At 37.8% G+C, this 20,000-nt stretch overlaps 1 protein-coding gene across 2 annotated transcripts in view; it reads right to left on the minus strand.

The window, feature by feature from the left end:
• LOC135225873 (paired box protein Pax-6-like) overlaps window positions 1–20,000 on the minus strand; it is a 66,002-nt gene that overhangs the window by 103 nt on the left and 45,899 nt on the right. For both annotated transcript variants that reach the window (XM_064265429.1, XM_064265428.1), the window contains 5 exons: window positions 11,869–12,054; window positions 10,319–10,514; window positions 9,014–9,225; window positions 6,026–6,282; window positions 1–3,845 (listed from right to left, as the gene is read on the minus strand). The exon at window positions 1–3,845 is cut by the window's left edge and continues 103 nt beyond it. In XM_064265429.1, coding sequence (XP_064121499.1) covers window positions 2,901–3,845; window positions 6,026–6,282; window positions 9,014–9,225; window positions 10,319–10,514; window positions 11,869–12,054 — 1,796 coding nt within the window. In that variant the 3' untranslated portion in view covers window positions 1–2,900. The remainder of the gene's footprint in view (window positions 3,846–6,025; window positions 6,283–9,013; window positions 9,226–10,318; window positions 10,515–11,868; window positions 12,055–20,000) is intronic.

Here is a 20,000-nt window from a genome sequence, read left to right on the forward strand (position 1 = left end):
TTGAATGTTACTAGAACAATAAAAAAGTATTGCCTGTCTAGAGATAATATTTCCATTGTTATGTGTCCATTCCTCTTATTGAGCCAATGGTATAGTCTCAGTACTGTAGTCCCACTGTTACAAGATAATTATGCAGTTGAAGGCATCAAAATAAAACCAATCATTTTCAATTCATCTCTATTTTGTGCATACATACTCCACTCTTTATTCTACAAGGTCTGTGCTACAAAAATAAGGTTCATTTATTCTTTCTGCATAAATATTTCGTATTTCCATAGGTGTCAGATTCGCATAAGCTATCAAGATATTGACACCACAGGTGCAACGTTCACTTATCAGAGAACAGGATCTAATAAAGCTGGTTGTACTTTGAGATGGTATAAAGGTGAATGTGATTAGGTGATGAGAGGGCGGAAAGGAATCGTAATTCATTTGTTTTTTGTTTTTTTTTTTCTGCAAAATAAAATAGGACAAATAACACTTCAACAGTTGGACATCATAGTCCCGCCAAATCCAAAAATATAATTGTTTCAGGTGTCTAGCATTCTATGAAATTAAACAGTAAATAACCCAACTGTAGTTGCTATATAAAGTGACACTCGTCTTAAAATACATGAGTACTTTTAATTAAATCGTTGTCATCTGATTCCCAAAAGATAAAAATGAGCATAAGAATTCTGTTAGTACTGTAGTACTCTTCTTTCTATATATTTGTTCCTTGTAGTTCTTTAGAAATGGTCTAGAATACTTTCTCAAATGACAAAAAGGAGTCTGTTAGTATAATACTCTTCTGAGGTATTTTTGCTACCAGCTCTCTGAAAATGGTTTAAAAAGCTTTCTCAAAAGACAAAAAATGGAGAGAAAATAAATACAGTTTCAAACAAAGTCATCAACCAAATTTCAAAAGCCCTTTTTTAAGAATCTATGACTAATACACATCCAGATCCATCCCAGTATACGCGAGTCCAGTCTCTCGTTTTCAAAAGTGCTGCATTTCTTGTCCAGTCTTGCGTTTGAGTGAATCAAGTCCTGGAATAGTTCTCAAACGTAAGTTTTTCTCAAATTTCTTTCCTACAGTTCTCTGATTTCACATTGCACCAACCACACTACGCAAAGTCTAGTGTATGCAATTCCTGACTACCTTACAGCATAGAAGAATTGCATGTATCAATTATATTAACATAGGCAAATAAATATACAAAAAAATAAGCTGAGATCACCGGTATGGCTACACAAGTCTGTATCCGAGAACTGCTCGACTTGAAAGCACAAACATTGATTTTAATTTGAATGAAAGTAACTATACTCGGTTGTTTTTCCATCTGTCCACCCGCCTGTGGTGCCCGCGCATGGCAACACTGCGTCCCGGGCTGTAAATAGTTACGCTATGTGTAGGTTTTAGGTAAATAAAAGGATATCAGAGTGTACATTAGCAACTGAAAAGTGTTTTAATGATTTACTGTGTATTAAAACACTTTAGAGTTGCAAATGTACACCCAGACATCCTTTCATTTACCTAAAACTTACACATAGCATAACTATTTAAAGCCCGGGACGCATGTTACCATGCGCGCGCACCACAGGCGGGTGGACAGATGGAAAAAAAAACCGAGTGTAGCTATGGCTCGGTGATGATAAATAAAGCACTTGCAATGCTTAAGTGTAATGAGGAAGTAACTGCTCTTTGGCGGAAGTGAACTAGACTACGTACATAAACTAAAGAAAGTCGTCGAGGCTATATTCTCATTTCCAGAATTATTTTTAGTCTCAAGTTTGAAAAGTGCATTCCAAGCAAGTTTACAGCCAATCCATCAAGAAAAGTGTCTCTGGACTTTAATAAGTAAATATTACTTATTCCAGATCCTCTATATATGCTGAAAACTTGAACATTAAATGTCCATGAATGTTGTTTATTACAATTTACAGTGCACGACCCCAATTTTCTATTTAGAAAGTTGAATGATATGTTTCGAGATCACTGGGGCGACGAGTACATTGAACACATTTGAAAAAATAACCTAAATGTATCTGATTGGTATATTTAACAACTACAGATAAAAGGACAGGTATCAATTCTTGTGAAAGAACTCAAACGCAATTGGGCAAGATAGGACAGCCCAATGAACGTCGTCAGTTACACGAAGAAGAGGCAACTCCACTGCGGAATCTTAAAAATACTAAAAATTAAAAAAAATTTGATTGTTGTCCAGCCTTAACAGTCACGTCGAGGCGAATAATGTATCTTTGGCGTTTCACAAACACAGGATGGCAAGAACAGAGAAGGTCAGAAGGCCTTCAGCTGAGGGATAAATAGTAATATTAAGAAAGAGACCCTTTCCTAAGCCAGTCTCTAGAAAACATTTAAAAAAAAATCGTGATGTTTCGTTTCTCACTTGTACTCTTAAGCCTACGAGAATGAAGACCACTAAACATAATGATATTCAACGGTTGCATTTGTTCAGATTAGTGCCTGAAGCCGATAAGAAGCTTGTGCTGATTCTTAAGAAGTAATAATTAGTTTACAGTATATAACATGACATCTTGGCAGGGAGCGAGTTGAAGATATCTTTGGTGTTCACTTCTTCCATCTCCTCTGTAGATGCCTTACATTCGCCCATCTTTAGTTTTAATGAGAATTAATTTTCGCTTAAGTATTTCTAATATTTGTGACGAACAGAAGCGGGAATTGCACTGAAACACGTGAAAATTAGCAACACATTCGTGATTTCGTGACAAACTTATTTCCCATCCTATTTTAGATGTGGCTTGTTGCAGGCCTAATTTATCCAAACCGACTTCTGTCAAAGACTTTTAAGATCGTTAACTGTCCTGCCAGACCACAGGCCACTTCTAGCGAGAAAAGGAGTCTTTAATTCACCAGGGACCGAGCTGGAACACACTCACGCCTCCTCCATTTTCTCATCTTTGGCAGAACCTTCACTTTTGGCACAGTTCTCATCTTTCTCTTCTCTCTCCTTCTTCATTCCCTTGTCCTCCTCCTCCTCCTCTTCTTCGTCTATTCTCCTTCTCTTCACGCTGAGGTCTTGCGCCTCTAGTTCCTCCTCCTCTTCTTCTTCGTCCTCCTCCTCTTCTTCTTCCTCTTCCTTGATCGGCTTGGAATCCAGGTCGACCTCTATGTCATCCTGATCATCTTTGGCTAAGCTGTAATCGCTGGGCAGCCCAGCCGACTTGAGGAACTGTCTGGCGTGAGCCACCATCAACTCTCGAGCCTGAGCCTGCGCCTGGGCGTGGGCGCTGGAGAGGTTGATGGGCGTTAGGGTCAGGTCATGACCGAGGAACTGCGGGTAGTGCTGCGGGAGGGAGAGCAGGTTGGCCGGGAGGAGGGGCGGGGGCGGGGGACGACTGAGCATCCTGGTGGAGGTGGAGGTGGTCGTCTTGTGGTGGAGGGACAGGTTCAGAGCAGCGACCGATACGGGTGAAAGCGGAAGTTGGCGATGGGGCGAAGGCAGCAGCCTTGGGTGAAGTGTCGGAGAGGTTGAGGCTCCCCTTGGAGGAGACAGCTCCCCCTCCGACGGCAAGGAACGGGTGATACCTGTGGTGGTAACGGCGGTTTCCGACGGCGCCTGCGCGGTGATGATAGAGGGCGGCGTAGTGTCTCGCGTAATGCTGCTGGAAGATGCCGCCGCCGAGGCCGCCTGGGCCGCCGAAGGTGGGTGCCCCAGGGGAGGGGAAGGCGAGCGAGGCATGTCCGGGCTGGACAGGGCCTCTGAGTAGGGCGACGCCGTCCTCGGGGAGTGTTGGAGCTGATCGTCGGATGCGTAAGGGCGAAGGACATTCAGCTGTTGGTGGCGCCGCCATTTGGCCCGTCTGTTGGAAAACCATACCTGTCAGAAACCAGGGAAGAGTTACTTTCTGCTACCCGCTACCAGGCTCTGCGGAGTCTAATTACTGGTGGAGTAGACGAACCAGTGGAGTCTTAAGTCTTAAGCACCAGTGGAGTATTAAGTCTCAAGTCTTAAGTGTAATTGGAGCCTTAAGTGCCAGTGGAGTCTATAAAGCACCATTGGAGTCTTAAGTCTTAAGTACCAATGGAGTCTATAAATATAGTACCAGCGGAGGCTTAAGTCTTAAGTACCAGTGGAGTCCATAAAGTTCCAATGGAGTCTAAATACAAATGAAGTCTCAAGTTCCAATGGAATCTAAGTACCAATACAGCCTTAAGTTTTAGTTCCAATGGAATCTTAAGTTCCAATGGAAACTAAGTACCAATGCAGTCTTAAGTTTTAGTTCCAATAGGGTCTAAATACCAATGGAGTCTTAAGTAACAGTGGAGTCTTAAGTTCCGATGCAGTCTCAAGTTCCATTAGAGTCTAAATACCAATGGAGTCTTAACTACCAATGGAGTCTCAAGTTCCAGTGGAGTCTAAATACCAGTGACAGTCTTAAGTTCCAATGGAGTCTAAGTACCAGTCTAAATACCAGTGCAGTCTTAAGTACTAGTGGAAGCATGCATGCACGACAAAGGCACACCAGTGCTTAAACATCAAGTGCAGTTCAGTTTTTTTAATTTGAAGAAAGAACATTCCTCCAGTGCTTTCATTGCTTTAATGACAAAAAGATGCTTAAAATATAAAGCTGTGTGCTTTAATAATAATAATAAAAAAAATTTAATAAGAAGTTTCATTGGTATGTACAGCTCACAAAATCAAGAAAACTTGCAGGGTGTTATAAAAAGCAATTATAATATGCAGTCAGCTTTAAATTAACTTTTTAGAAAACTTTATGTATTGAACATTTGCCACTAATACAGGATGTATAATTAAGCATAAAAAATTCTATTGGCTTATGAAGGCATGAGATATAATACTATCATTCGTTGCTTGAGAGTCCCAGTATAAATGAATTTAAATATATTACATTTCTACGAGTATAAATCACTACATGCACACGGTGTTAATTAATTAGTTAAATTGAATTAGAATTAGAGAATATATATTTTTGAACTTGAATACTGAATTTAACAAAGAAGCATCATAAGGCAATCGTTCTAAAGCATACAGTAAATTATTCAAAGCAACTCTTTGATCATATTCCTAAATATGCTCACACACACATACACACATTTGTAACCTTGCATCATGTTTGTTTGTTAGCAATACGAATACACACACACACACACACACACACACACACACACATATATATATATATATATATATATATATATATATATATATATATATATATATATATATATCACCTCACCAGGTATAGCTTATAGGCAGACAACTCATAAAACAGGCCCAAGTATATGGCAACTTTAACCGTTTTGGACAAGATATTCGCGGTGGGGGAAGAAAAAATAACTATTATTGTCGATGGATTATTTCTTATGAAAATAAAAGGTAGAGCTTGGTTTCTGTGTTATGGATTAGTCTTCTTTTTTTTTTGTCTTTATTAGTATTCTCTCGATAACTGTAGGAAAAGAACAAAATTCTTGTTCATAAGGATCATCGGTTTAGTTATCGCTGATGACACTGGGCTACTACAGGCTCTCTCTCTCTCTCTACACACACACACACACACATATATATATATATATATATATATATATATATATATATATATATATATATATATATTTAAATATATGTCTGTGTGTGTCAGTGTGTGTGTAGTGTATATGCACCTATATATATATATATAAACAAACTTTATAGAAATAATAACATACATATCACCAGAAACTTATATGATTTCAACAGACTTCTTGCAAAAAAAAAAAAAACATATATATAATAAATAAATAAAATCCTTCCCCACATCCACATCCATCGATAATACCCATCCATCCATCCCATCCCAAGCAAGACCCATTCATCCATCCATCTATCGATCAATCAATCAACCCGTTCACGCAACTCCAACCTTCCAAACTTCCAACCACACCACAACAAACAAACCACCCAAAACCACAACCTCTCTCTCTCTCTCTCTCTCTCTCTCTCTCTCTCTCCTCTCTCTCTCTCTCTCTCAAGCTCTGCAGGGAGACGAAGTAACACACCTGAACCCTTGCCTCGGACAAAAGCGTCTTTTCGGCCAGCCTCTCCCTGGTGGCCAAGTCTGGGTAGTGGGTCTTCTCGAACTCCTTCTCCAGCTCCTCCAGCTGGTCCGCGCTGAAGGTGGTCCTGTTCCGCCGGAATCTGACTTCGTTGGACAAGGCGCTCGAACTCAGGCCCCCGGAGGAGGACGTCAGGTGGTGGTGGTGGTGGTGATGGTGACTCTGAGGGTGGGGCTGGTCTCGGTTGGATGGGGAGGAACCTGGAATCGTCCCCCACGGGAGGATATTACTTAGTTTTAACTGAGGTTTAGGCTAAGGATGTTAGTTTAACCTCAGATTTAGACTAAGGATGTTAGTTTAACCTCAGATTTAGACTAAGGATGTTAGTTTAACCTCAGATTTAGACTAAGGATGTTAGTTTAACCTCAGATTTAGACTAAGGATGTTAGTTTAACCTCAGATTTAGACTAAGGATGTTAGTTTAACCTCTGATTTAGACTGAGGATGTTAGTTTAACCTCAGATTTAGACTGATGATGTTAGTTTAACTGATGTTTAGACTGACGATGTTAGTTTAACCTCAGATTTAGACTGAGGATGTTAATTTAACTGATGTTTAGACTGACGATGTTTCACTGAGGTTTAAACTGAGAATGCTAGTTTAACTGATGTTTAGACTGACGATGTTAGTTTCACTGAGGTTTAAACTGAGGATGTTAGTTCAGTGATATTTAGGCTGAGAATGTTAGACTAACTGAGGTTTAGATTGAGGAGGTTTGTTTTAACAGATGTTTGGACTAACATGTTAGTTTCATTGAGGTTTAAACTGAGGATGTTAATTTAACTGATGTTTAGACTGAGAATGTTATTTCAACTAATGTTTAGATGAGGATGTTAGTCCAGTGATGTTTAGGCTGAGGATGTTAGTTTAACAGAGATTTAGACTGAGGATGTTAGTTTAACTGATGTTTAGACTGAGGATGTTAGTTCAACTGATGTTTAGATTGAGAAAGTAAGTTCACTGATGTTAAAACTAGTAGAACTGATAATAAAGTGAAAAATATGCACAGATAAAAAAGTAAATGAAATATATACTATTTATTAAAAAGACAAAAATCGAAATAATATTACTGAGTGTACTTTATAACCAAAATTTTAATCAGACACAAATATTGTCTAAAAAGATAATTAATAACTAATCAAGTCAAGTTCTCCAAGTTTTGTGTCTAAAAGAGGAATATTTTTTTTTTAATTTAAATTTTGCTTTTTGATTTTGTAAACATCAGCTTTTTTCATTTTCATTCAAGAAAGTTTAACTTGGGTGTTCATATCAAACAATAAATCAATATTTATAATCTATTTAATATAGGAAACTGCAACAGTTTGCAGTAGATTATACCTTTGTTCCTCTCTCTCTCTCTCTCTCTCTCTCTCTCTCTCTCTCTCTCCATAGATTTAACTTCTCTCCTTTTATTAATAATATTTTATATCCAATTGAAAGCAAATTTACATCATCTGTACCTAATATTTCATTGATGAACCTATTGCAGTCGATTTTTAACCATTTCTTTTAGTTTTCTTTTAAAAGAAAACAATTGTGACGGCTTTGTCTGCCAGTCCGTCCACACTTAATTCTGTCCGCCCTCAGATCTAAAATAAACTACAGAGGCTATACAGCTGCAAATTGGTATTTAGTTCATCCACCCTCCAACCCTTAAACATGCCAAATTGCAACCCTCTAACCTCAGTAGTTTTTATTTTGTATAAGGTTAAACTTAGCCATGAATCGTGCATCTGTCAGAAATTTCCGGAAGCATGGGAGGCAACCTCACTCTACCGTATCTGGTGAGCGGCTGAAACGCTATACTGCATTATACGTTTTTTTTTTTTTTTTTTCCTATATTCCAAAGCAATAAAAACTAATATTATTGTAGTATACTCTTGCTTACGTACAACATCTGGTTGTTTAAGTTTGCATAGCAGTTGGTGGAGATTCAAAACAAATTTTCCTTCGCTTCAAAAAACTCAGATAGAAGAAGGATGAGGAAATAATTTCTTTTTTTAGAATCCTTTCTGAACTGTTACATATTATCTGCCAGGTATATTTTTCAGACGTTGAGTAAACAGTGTCCTTTTTAATTGAAGTCGTACCAATAAAAATCATAATAGCAAAACTAATGATCTGGTAAAGGGAAAGGAAGACCTTCTGGGTTTAAATATATGAGAATAACAATTAGCAATATCTAATAACAATAACTGGCCTCGTCATATTTCATAGTGGCCCATGGAAAGGTCGCCATCTTTATATGCTAACAGATTAAAAAAACAAATGAACCATCGTGACACTGAGCGTAAAATTCCGGTGCAGGTTGAATTAAGCAAATTTTAACACCTTTAATGAATACCTTTTTTTCAACTTGTAATACGATTCATGAACGAATAATTCTATTTAGGTTTTAATAATCACATCTTTTAATCAGAGTGGAAAAAAGAATTTAAATTCGACCCCATGCTGTATCGTAATAGGTCATCAGACGGAGTAACCATTATGATCTAAACTCTCTCTCTCTCTCTCTCTCTCTCTCTCTCTCTCTCTCTCTCTCTCTCTCTCATTGGATCATACCATGAATTTCATCTTTCTCACAATTTATGTTCAAAAATGTATTCCTTGGGTTTATGCCTCCTCAAAATCCATCTCTCTCTCTCTCTCTCTCTCTCTCTCTCTCTCTCTCTCTCTCTCTCTCTCTCTCATAGAATATAGCTGATTTTCTTCATTTTCAAAATGCTGACTTGGCAATAAAATTCTCTCTCTCTCTCTCTCTCTCTCTCTCTCTCTCTCTCTCTCTCACACACACACACACACACACAGACACAATTTATGTTTAAAAATGTAATTCTCGGGTCTATGCCTCTTCAAACTCACTCTCTCTCTCTCTCTCTCTCTCTCTCTCTCTCTCTCTCTCTCTCTCTCTCAGCTGCTGCGTTTCCTCACCTTCACCGTCGGAATGGGCGTCGGTGGGCGAGGCGGCATCCTTTGAAGAGCTGCTGCTGTGATTTGTGGGGTCTGCTGCTGCCATGGGCAGGGCAGCGCTGGAGAACGGGTTGAGTAAGGCGGGATTGGCCCAGGGGAAAGCGTAAGGATTGTAGAGGCCGTAGCCAGCAGCCCTGGCGAACTCTGCTGCCGCCCTCTCCGCCGCCCGGTTCCTGTCGAATCGAGGAGTTGGTGAGAAAGGAGGTCGAGATGTCATTTGACTGTGAAATGTGTGACGTCACATGTCTGTAAATTGTTGCGCTAATCGTATAGAATAGGTCATGTCGTGAACATGCCTGCAACTTGTACTAATCGTGTAGAATAGGTCATGCACGTAAAATGTCTTAAACATGTTTGAAACTTGTCGCACAAACATCACAGACAGGTTAGATACAAGTCGAAGACTTTTACGTAGTTATGCTCGAGGTTTTTTTAAGTATACTCAGAGTATATTTGACAGACAATCGTTCTGCTCTTATACAGGGTGTCGTCTGTAAAGTCCCAGTACCATTACAAGTATTTATTGCTTGTAATGGTACTGGGAATTTATGGACACCCCGTAGTTGTTGACTTGTGTCCATCTTGTTCGTTATAGGGGTGCGATAAGTTTCCAACATCTGTTTCGAGACAACTTTAGAATGATAAGTGTTTTACAGAGACTCTTGTAATGACTTTTACAATTGGGTTTCATTTTCACGCATGTAAAGTGTGATCAAAACTAGGATTAAAAAAAAATTACATATATTAATTATAACAATATTCTTTGTTCAATGGTGCAAAAAATGCATTAATTTTATAAGCATTTTAGATGTAAAAAAAAGTATTATCATTGTAACAACTTAGATTTTCTAACCCATTCACCATAAAAATAAGATTTAATACAATATCTAAACAAAGATGACCCCATGGGAAGGGGGTAGTGCCGTCAGTGCACCATATTTGGTGCACTGTAGGCATTACTTTTAAGTTCTTTGCAACGTCCCCTCGGCCCCTAGCTGCAAGCCCTTTCATTCCTTTTGCTGTACCTCCTTTCATATTCTCTTTCGTCCATCTTACTGCGAGGCTCTCCTTTTACACCTTTGAAAACTTATTAATTCCCTTTTCCCTTCCAGCACTGAATGCCCTCATAGGGCCCAGCGATAGGCCCGTGGCCTACCTTTCCTGTTAATTCTTGACGCCTAGATATACTGGAAGAGACCGGCTCATAGCTTCGTGGAATCCCACGCTAAGGGTCAGTTAAAGGCAGTTAGGATTGATTCCCTTTACCTGAGGATTCTGTTGATGGAGGAGACGGAAGGGGCGGTGGAGTTCGTACAGACGTTTTCCGAGATGAGTTTCTCCCTGATCTCCCAGGCGAAGATGGTCGGGTTCTCTCTCTTGTACTGCTCGATCTTGTTCACCACCTGGGGCGTCGCCACCTTGGGCTTCGAACCCCCTATCATCCCGGGGGGTCTCAGCGAGCCTGGAAGACGAGGAGGGATTCAGACAGTTTTCACAGACAAAGGAGATGCAGTTTTATACATGACGGAGATACGGTGCTACAGAGGTCTTGGATGATGACAACAACACTAGGAACAACTCAAGTCATTGTAAGACTTCAATAATGATAACTAATGATAACCAAAATGACACCAAGAATAATTAACGTCATTGTAAGAATGACTTTATCAGTGACATGTAAGAATTTGTTATCAGTGATAACAAATGATAACAAAAATGACATTAGAAATAACTAGGCATTGTAAGAATGTATCAGTGATAACGAATGATAACAAAAATGACTTCGTCAATGATAACATTACGAAGAATAGCTATCAAACATGTATGTGTATATATATATATATATATATATATATATATATATATATATATATATATATATATATATATTATATATATATATACTATATATCTATAAATATATATATATATATATATATATATATATATATATATATATATGTGTGTGTGTGTGTGTGTGTGTGTGTGTGTGTGTGTGTGCACTGAGTTATATAAGCTGAAGATGTCTTATCTTATAACATATTACAAAACTGTGATAAATGGTCATCCTCAGCTGTTATTTATGAATGAAAACAACAGTTTTCAAAAGCAATGTTCTTTCTACTTTCTTGAAATTACATTTTTATATTACCAAAATTGAAGATTCAAAACTAGGTTATAAGTTTAATGAAATTTAACATCGTAATTAGGGCAATCGTAGTATAATACATTATTTCCAGTACTGTAACAAAGCTGCTGCAAGTAATGGTGACAGATATATCATTGTATTCCTTCTAGGAGGCTGAAATATAACCACATTATTAATAAACGAATATGGACTACGCGGTGGGGTTCAGCTACCACAATACATAATTTACACATAAATGAAAAATTACTCATAGGTGCGTGAGTCTTGTAATGGAGAAACACATCCACAGTTATGTATGGAAGCAAATATATCTAAAAATAAATCTGTACAGAGAGCTTTCGGTGCCATTGACAAGAAATTCGAACTTCCAAAGAAAATAATGATCTTTTGGAAGCAAGCGAAGGTATAGAAAAAAAAAGAAACTCACTTAAGAAAAAGAAAAAAAATTATATATTTTGACGGACTGGCGTAACCCCATTTTTTATGTTTTTGAGTTTTCCAGTCAAAGTGCCTCAAGTTTTTTTCATATTCTATATCACATCAAAATTGCAGCTGCCTGCGTCGTCGGATTTACAAAAATAAAAAATAAAAAAATAATGATAATTCCTCAGAAGATGGGCTCTGAATCTTATCGAAATCTTCAAAGGCAATTTCCTCAGATAATTACCAAGAAGTTTGCTCACTGCTCCTTGTTGGGACACCATCTGTTGAGCGAGTTCATACTGACGAAGGGACGGCAGGGAGTATCGCGTGAGGTCTAAGGGTGAGGCAGGCGACGCTGCAGAAGGCGATGAAGAAGTAGATGATAGGCTACTGCGGGTGTACAGATCTCTCAAAGCTGCTGGGACGGAACCTGGAAATATAAAAAAAGAAATAGTCACACATGAGAGAAGCTGGCTGTGAGGACAAAATAAAATAACAACACTTCAAGAACAAAACTTTTCCAGTGCCCCGTGACTGCGGAAGTGTCCAGGGAACCAGACCCCAGATCACCCCTGTCAGATATTCCAGAACCAAGATCACCCCTGTTCATATTATTTTTCCCAGACCAAGATCAACCCCTGTCAAGATTTCAGAACCAAGATCAACCCTGTCCCCAGATATTCCAGACCAAGATCACCCCTGGCAGATATTTCCAGAACAAGAATCACCCCTGTTTTTTCAGATATTCCCCCCCCAGGGGGGGGGGGGGAAAAAACCCAAGATCACCCCTGTCAGATATTCCAGAACCAAGATCACCCCTGTCAGATATTCCCAGAACCCAAGATCACCCCTGTAGATATTGCACCCCGCAGGACCTAAGATGCCCCACCGCCCCTGTCCAGATTTCATTTCAAAACCAAGATCCCACCCCAAGTCAGAGTATTCCCAGAACCAAGATCACCCCTGTCAGATATTCCCAGACCCCTTTGGGACAGGTGAAGTCAGATCCATCCCAATACAGATGCTCTGCGCAGATGCTGCTACACAGCTAATGTTTCTCAATAACCGCAGGGAACCTCAAAGATGATAACCCACAAACACCTGCTATTACGGCTGTTGATACAGGTGTCAATTATAGAGCGAACAGCGATCTTGGAGAACAGAAGTTCTGGGTATAAATGTAATTGGACCAAGTGTAACGGATGGAGAGGCTAATCAAACAGGTAGATGGATAGACACATGTAGGCAAACAGGTGTATTTTTCATTACGTTTGGGCGACGTAAGCGTTCAGGGGTGCGTAACAGATGTATATGTAGTTTTGACAGACAGTTTTTTTTTTTTTTTTAACAGTTACCTGGAGAACTGAGTGGGGGACCACCTTGAAGCGTCCTGTATGACCTGAAGTAATCATCTGCTTACATTTTTTTATTTATTTATTTATTTATTTATTTATTTATTTATTTATTTATTTATTTATTTATTTATTTATTTATTTATTTATTTATTTATTTATCTGTTTTATTCTGCTAACTGATCTCCTCTTTCTGTATTTCTCTCTACTTTCGGTGACTTCTTTTGAATGAACCCCACATTCTTTAGAAGCTTGAAGAATTTTAGGCCAGTGGCCCCTTTGGTTGGTTTGTTCCATATGAATAGGGTTCGTTTTCTGAATAATAATAATAATAATATAATAATAATAGAATAATAAGAATAATAATAATAATAATAATAATAATAATAATAATAATATAATAATAATATAATAATAATAATAATAACCAAAATTTCCAGACAGTTGGAGGGACGAAAACCAGGTTCTATAAATGTTATAATCTATAAACATTATAATTCCATAGATACGTGACGTCTCCTGATTATAACAGTTGCCGCCCTGCTTAGGACTGAGCTAAACGTTTAAAGAAAATGGTCTCTCTGGAGTTCGCTACCTAGAAAGATCGCAATCTTCTTCAATTTATCCAGTTTTCCTGTAATTGTATGAAGCAATTACTCCGTTTTTACTTTAAATGTAATTCTGTAATTCATTACATCTTTTTCTAGATCTTCCACGTAACAAGCTCATCACAACTCACAACAGGAAAAAGCTCAGTAGCTGTAGATAAATCCCATATATTAGCCACGACAGTTATTTCAAAACAGACAAGTGTTTACAGAGGTTTCGATTGCATCAGACACAGGGTGAGCGAATTCTCCATTTTTTCCTTGTATGTTCTCTCTCCTCTCTCTCTCTCTCTCTCTCTCTCTCTCTCTCTCTCTCTCTCTCTATTATGTGGTCGTCATTCTAGATAAGGAAGAATTTCGTTTTCGACGAGGAAATTTTTTTTTTTTCTGAGACGAAGAATATGAAGAGAAGTGACGTCCCTCAGAGATGAAGTTAAGAAAAAGACACTTTTCTAGACTGAAATTCCTCGTACATTGCTGAAGATACATTGCATAGTCATTAGTCCTCCAAATGCTTAAGGATTTCCAGCGCATTTTGAACGATGCAATAAAGATTACTCCGCAGAAAAGGGTCTGATTTCATCCTCTTAGTTGAAACGCTCAATTATCTAATGAAATAAAAGCAAAAAAAAAAGGGTTAAATTCTTGATGCATTGCTAAAGGACACACTGAATAGCCATTAGTCCTCTCGAAGCTTACGAATATTCAATGTATTTTGAGCGATACATTAAGAATGAATGTAATTTTATCCTCGTACGTTGAAACGTTCAAAATTATCTATTTCAAAGACCAGAAAAGAGAGACCTCCATAGACGACCAAATATTCCCTTCACTCTCGTCTTCTAAGCTGATCAATCACGTCAAGGTAAAAATGTCTTCCTCCTGAAGAAGAACGAAAGAGGGGGGGAGGTTTCCGGAGGGCGGTGGGCGGGCGGGAGGTGGTGGTGGTGAGAAGGCCCAGTCCCCGCCGTCAGGTACAAAGCTCCCTTCCTTCCTGGGGCCGCCCATCACCGCTCGGGCCCCATCACGAACGGCATCTGCGCATCAGGACTGGAGGAGGACGAGATTCACAATTTAGGCAAATTGCCGCTTCAGGTATCACAATTGATGGGTGAAATTCTCCTTTAACACTTTTGATAGATTCATTTTAAATTACTTTTGCCTCGCCCTCCCTCCCTGCCTCCCTACCTCTCCCTCCCTACCTCGCACGCACCCTGGCGCAGCAGCAGCGATGAGTAATTTCGTAAATAGGACAACACCCGTATTTACACCATTATCGGAAAAGGATGACGACTATCTTCAGTTTTGATAACCCCGGTATTTCGCGTCCTCTGCCCCCCCCCCCCCCCCACCCCCCCCACCCCGTCCTCCCCCCCAACAACAACCCCCTCCCCTCCCCCTCCCTCCCCACATGGTCCCGTCGGAGGAAAATGATGGATGTCGGAGGCAAGATTGTGCAATTTCGGATAATTTTATGTAATCAGTCATTCTGTCTGCGCACACACACGCTTGTCAGTCATCGCGGGTATGCCGATACAGGCCAGGAGGGAAAGGTTGTGGCTGGATGACTCTGGATGGATGACTCTGGCTGGCTGGATGACGCTCTTTCGGGGAAAGAGGTGGGCCAAGAGATTTTTGGGGGAAACCCTCTCTCTCTCTTTTCGGACTTCTGATTCGTCCGTTGCTTTCCTCGTATCTCGATGTCGCCTTGTCTTTTCGAATCGCGGCGTCCATGACCGTGATATTTGTAACGTGATTTTCATGCAAAATTGTAATATAAATTCAAGTGTTTATGATAAAAAAATAATATAAATTCACTTGTTTACGATACAATATTGTAATATAAATTCACGTGTTTATGATACAAGATTGTAATGTAAATTCACGTGTTTATGATACAAAATTATTATATGAATTCACGTGTTTATGATACAACATTGTAATAAAATGCAACGTGTTTATGATACAAAATTATAATATAAATTCACATGTTCATGATACAAAATTATAATATAAATTCACGTGTTCATGATACAAAATTATGATATAAATTTACGTGTTTATGACACAAATTATATAAATTCACGTGTGTATGATACAAAAGTGTAATAAAATGCACGTGTTTATGATACAAAATTATAATACAAATTCACGTGTGTATGATACAAAAGTGTACTAAAATGCACGTGTTTATGATACAAAAGTGTAATAAAATGCACGTGTTTATGATACAAAATTATAATACAAAATCACGTAAAAATAATACCAAATTATGATACAAAATTACGTAAAAATAATACCAAATCATAATTCAGAATCACGTAATTAATACAAAATCACGTATTTATAATACAAAATTATGATATGAAATCATTAATTATAATACAAAATTATCGGACAAATCACGTGATTTTCATACGAAATTAACATTCAAAATCACGTAATTGTAATATGAAATTGTAATACGAAATCACGTGATTATCATACAAAATTATCGCAAAAAATCACGTGTTTATCTTACAAAATCACGTAATTATAATACAAAATTATCATACGAAATCACGTAACTATAATATAAAATTATATTGCAAAACCACGTAATTATGATAGAAAATTATCATACGAAATCACGCAATTATGATATCAAATTATAATACAAACGCACGTAATTGCAAAACAAAATTATAATACAAAGTCAAAGTAACATAATTATCATACAAAATTATAATCTAAAAATCCTGTAATTATTATAATACAAAATATAAAATGATCAGATCTTTAATCTCAAGAGCCCTTAGCAGGAAAATACTTGCTTAAGATTAAAATGAATCTATGCTTTTATAATACATTGATAGTTACCATTACTACGATGGCTGCTACTCAACCCAAGTGAAATTATGTGGCATATAATATTTACCTTTAGTTTTAACTTCAAACTTTAGTTTAACTTTAGTTCTCCCTATATTTATGCGGGTGCATTAATCTCTCGACTTCATTTGGTTCAAATTCTCCCAAGACGATCGTTCAGACGCAAGATAATCATCTGATAAACTTATCTACAGAATAAAAATTAAAATAAAACCTCACGATTGTAAACCTTCAAGGAATTGTCTAAGACGAACCGAAAACAAAAGGGAGTCTGGCAGGACAAGACTGACAGACTAATCACAAGACGAAAGGACGAGATGGTGGAATTCATCAAACGCACTGATACCCAGATTGAGGGTTGATAGATGGCGTTCCTCCTTCTGTGTCCATCTATCATGTCCTCTGTCAGACGGGATTCAACCTCTGCCGACTGCATCAGCCATCAATCCTAGGAAAAGCTATCCCCCTCCCCCAACAATCATCATCATCATGATTGTTCTAGCCCTGGTTCGTGTCAGTAAAACTCCGAGCTTGATTCGAGACTATGTAGGTCTAGCAAATCGAGTTCCCACAGCTGAGAGAATTTCATCGCGTAGATACATTGAATTTCTAACTAATCGAGTTCCCATAAACAGGAGAATCTCTTTGCCCAGAGCACAATAAGTCTGCCATTGACAAAAGAAAGAAAATAGCTGAATATCAACACTGGGAAATGATTAGCCTACTGCTTACCCCACCGATGCTAAAATTAGACTCGTCCACAGATTCTGAGGGGAAAGACTTTCGCAGAATTATTCGAGAAGGTTGCTTGAAATTATGACGCCTTCTGGCCTATTATATAACACTCGTTGACAAACTGATATATAATTTAACCTGAGTGTATAAGGATTACCTCCTCGAGGTAATGGAATGTTGACGTACATCTGGACCGATTGCTGATCACTTCTTTACTTATTCTCTCTTTCATTCATTCGCCCACAGCAGCTACGCCTCACAGTAGTTAATTGACACAGATATACCCAATCACTCTGGGACAGAACGCCTGTTCCTTTGTTGTGGGCCGAAGGTGCTACCAAATGCACCACTGCGACTTTCAAAAGCAAATAATACAAGTAAATAGGCTTGGAGGTAGACTTTGATGACATACATTAAAACATTCGTCAAATTACTGATGACAGTTGCAAAATCTGTATTGTACCTCCTAATAATGACAATAATTCGTTCCTTTTTTTATTACGAAGTGGCGTATCCCAATTTTTCAAAGTTTTTATAGTTTTCCATTCAAAGTGTCTAAGTTTTTAATACTCTATATTCCAGAATTTCAGCTGTTTGCGTTGTCAGATTTTCCAACAAAAATTTTTCATAAAATTTACCGACAAATTTTCCACAAAAGATGGCTAATTAAGAGCTCTGAATAGTATAAAAATCTCTGAAGGAAACACTATTATTATTATTATTATTATTATTATTATTATTATTATTATTATTATTATAATATTATTATTATTATTATTATCATTATTATTATTATTATTATTATTATTCAGAAGATGAAGAACCCTATTCATATAGAACAAGCCCACCAAAGGGGCCATCGACTTGAAATTCAAGCTTCCGAAGAATATGAAGCTCAGATGTGTACACTTACTCGCTCATGGGCTGTACTCCAAATGTGTGAGCGTAATTATAAACGCACCTAAAAATAACCGATTTCCGCTCTGCCTCAAAGCAAGCAGAGATTGATAAATGGCAGGTTTCAGTAGCACCTACCGAACCAACCACTTGGACTTCGTACACGAACTGTGTACTAGATAATTAATTGCCTCCCCTGTTTGCCGCAGCGGCAAGCATGATTGATTGATAGTGCCTTTAAGAGCAACTTAGCCTGGAGCTTTTGAGCCTAAATTTTGAGTGTAAATAATTCATATACATTTCGCATTTATTCTGAATATTTTTTTCCCTTCACTCCCACCAACGAATACTTCATTTCCTCAACACAAAATATGATTGACGTCTTGGCTTATTGACTAAGCGTTATGCCAATTTCAAGTCCATTTTGTATGATTGATTTCCGTAGATTTGTTCAAAGTTAGTGCAAAGGGAAACGCTCGTTCTCCAGTACTGTAACATACAACAGTAATCACAATAGCACACAAGTGATATGTGACGTTACAAGATGTATTGCTGAAATGAGTACATTGTTTATATCGTTTTTTCGTACGCAAAAGAATAAACAGTGATGTAAACAAAGAGATGAATGAGTGGATAAACAGAGGTCATATACATCTTTCATATAATCCCATATTGAGAAAGTTTTAAAAAGGAAGAATTTATTACAGCAACGACCGATTGGGATTTCAGATTTATCGTGCAAGGGAGCTCCTCTTAAAAATGAACTGTGCCAATCATCATCATTATTTTTTTTATTTATTTAATTTTTATTATCGCAGTCATCCAATTCGACTCGGTGGTTTTTATAGTGTTGGGTTTCCGGGTTGCATCCTGTCGACTGTGGAGTCCATTACTTTTCTTACTAGGTGCCCTATTTCTAGTAGTATGCTCTTCTGTATGAGTCCTGGAGGAGCTATTTCAACATCTAGTTTTTCCAGGTTACTTTTCAGGGATCTTAGGATGGTGCCTTGTGTCCCTATGATTATGGGTACGATTTCCACTGGCAAGTCCCATATCCTTCTTTTTTCTATTTCCAGGCCTTGATACTTATTATTATTATTTTTATTATTATTATTATTATTATTATTATTATTATTATTATTATTATTATTATTATTATTATTATTATTATTATTCAGAAGACGAGCCCTACTTCATATGGATCAAGCCCATCACAGGGGCCAATGACTTGAAATTCAAGCTTCGAAAGAATATTATGGTGTTCATTAAGAAGTAAGAGAAGGTAGCGGATTATACAGATTGAAGAGATCTCACTTATTAAAATTTTGAAAAATTAATACGTTAATGAATAGATAAACATATATCAAAATGCCAAGAGAATAGCAATGCATTATATACCTGATTTCCTGCCATAAAACCTGATCTATCACCAACAAACGGTAACAAGAATACAGTTTGCAAAGTATTCTTCCCTTGTCTGTAAGAAATATAAACGTCCGTATTTTAAACTAGACTATACTCTGTTTTTTTCCATCTGTCCATCCGGCTGTGGTGTATGCGTATGGTAACACTGCGTCCCGGGCTTTAGATAGTTACATTCAGCTTACATTCAACAATAATAATAATGTCCTATTTCGAATATTAACGGTGTAATTAGCATACAGTAATTTATTAAAACACTTTTCAGTTGCAAATGTACATCCAGATATCCTTTTATTTACCTAATACTTACACATGGCGTAACTATTTAAAGCCCGGGACGCAGTGTTACCATGCGAAAACACCACAGGCGGATGGACAAATGGAAAAAAACAGAGTATGGAATATATTGAATACAGGCCGAAGGCTAAGCGCTGGGACCTTCGATGAGGTCATTCAGCGCTGAAACTGAAATTAGCATGAACAGTTTTGTTAAG

Source organism: Macrobrachium nipponense, chromosome 13 (genome assembly GCF_015104395.2).
Source record: "Macrobrachium nipponense isolate FS-2020 chromosome 13, ASM1510439v2, whole genome shotgun sequence".
NCBI classification, from domain to species: domain Eukaryota; kingdom Metazoa; phylum Arthropoda; class Malacostraca; order Decapoda; family Palaemonidae; genus Macrobrachium; species Macrobrachium nipponense.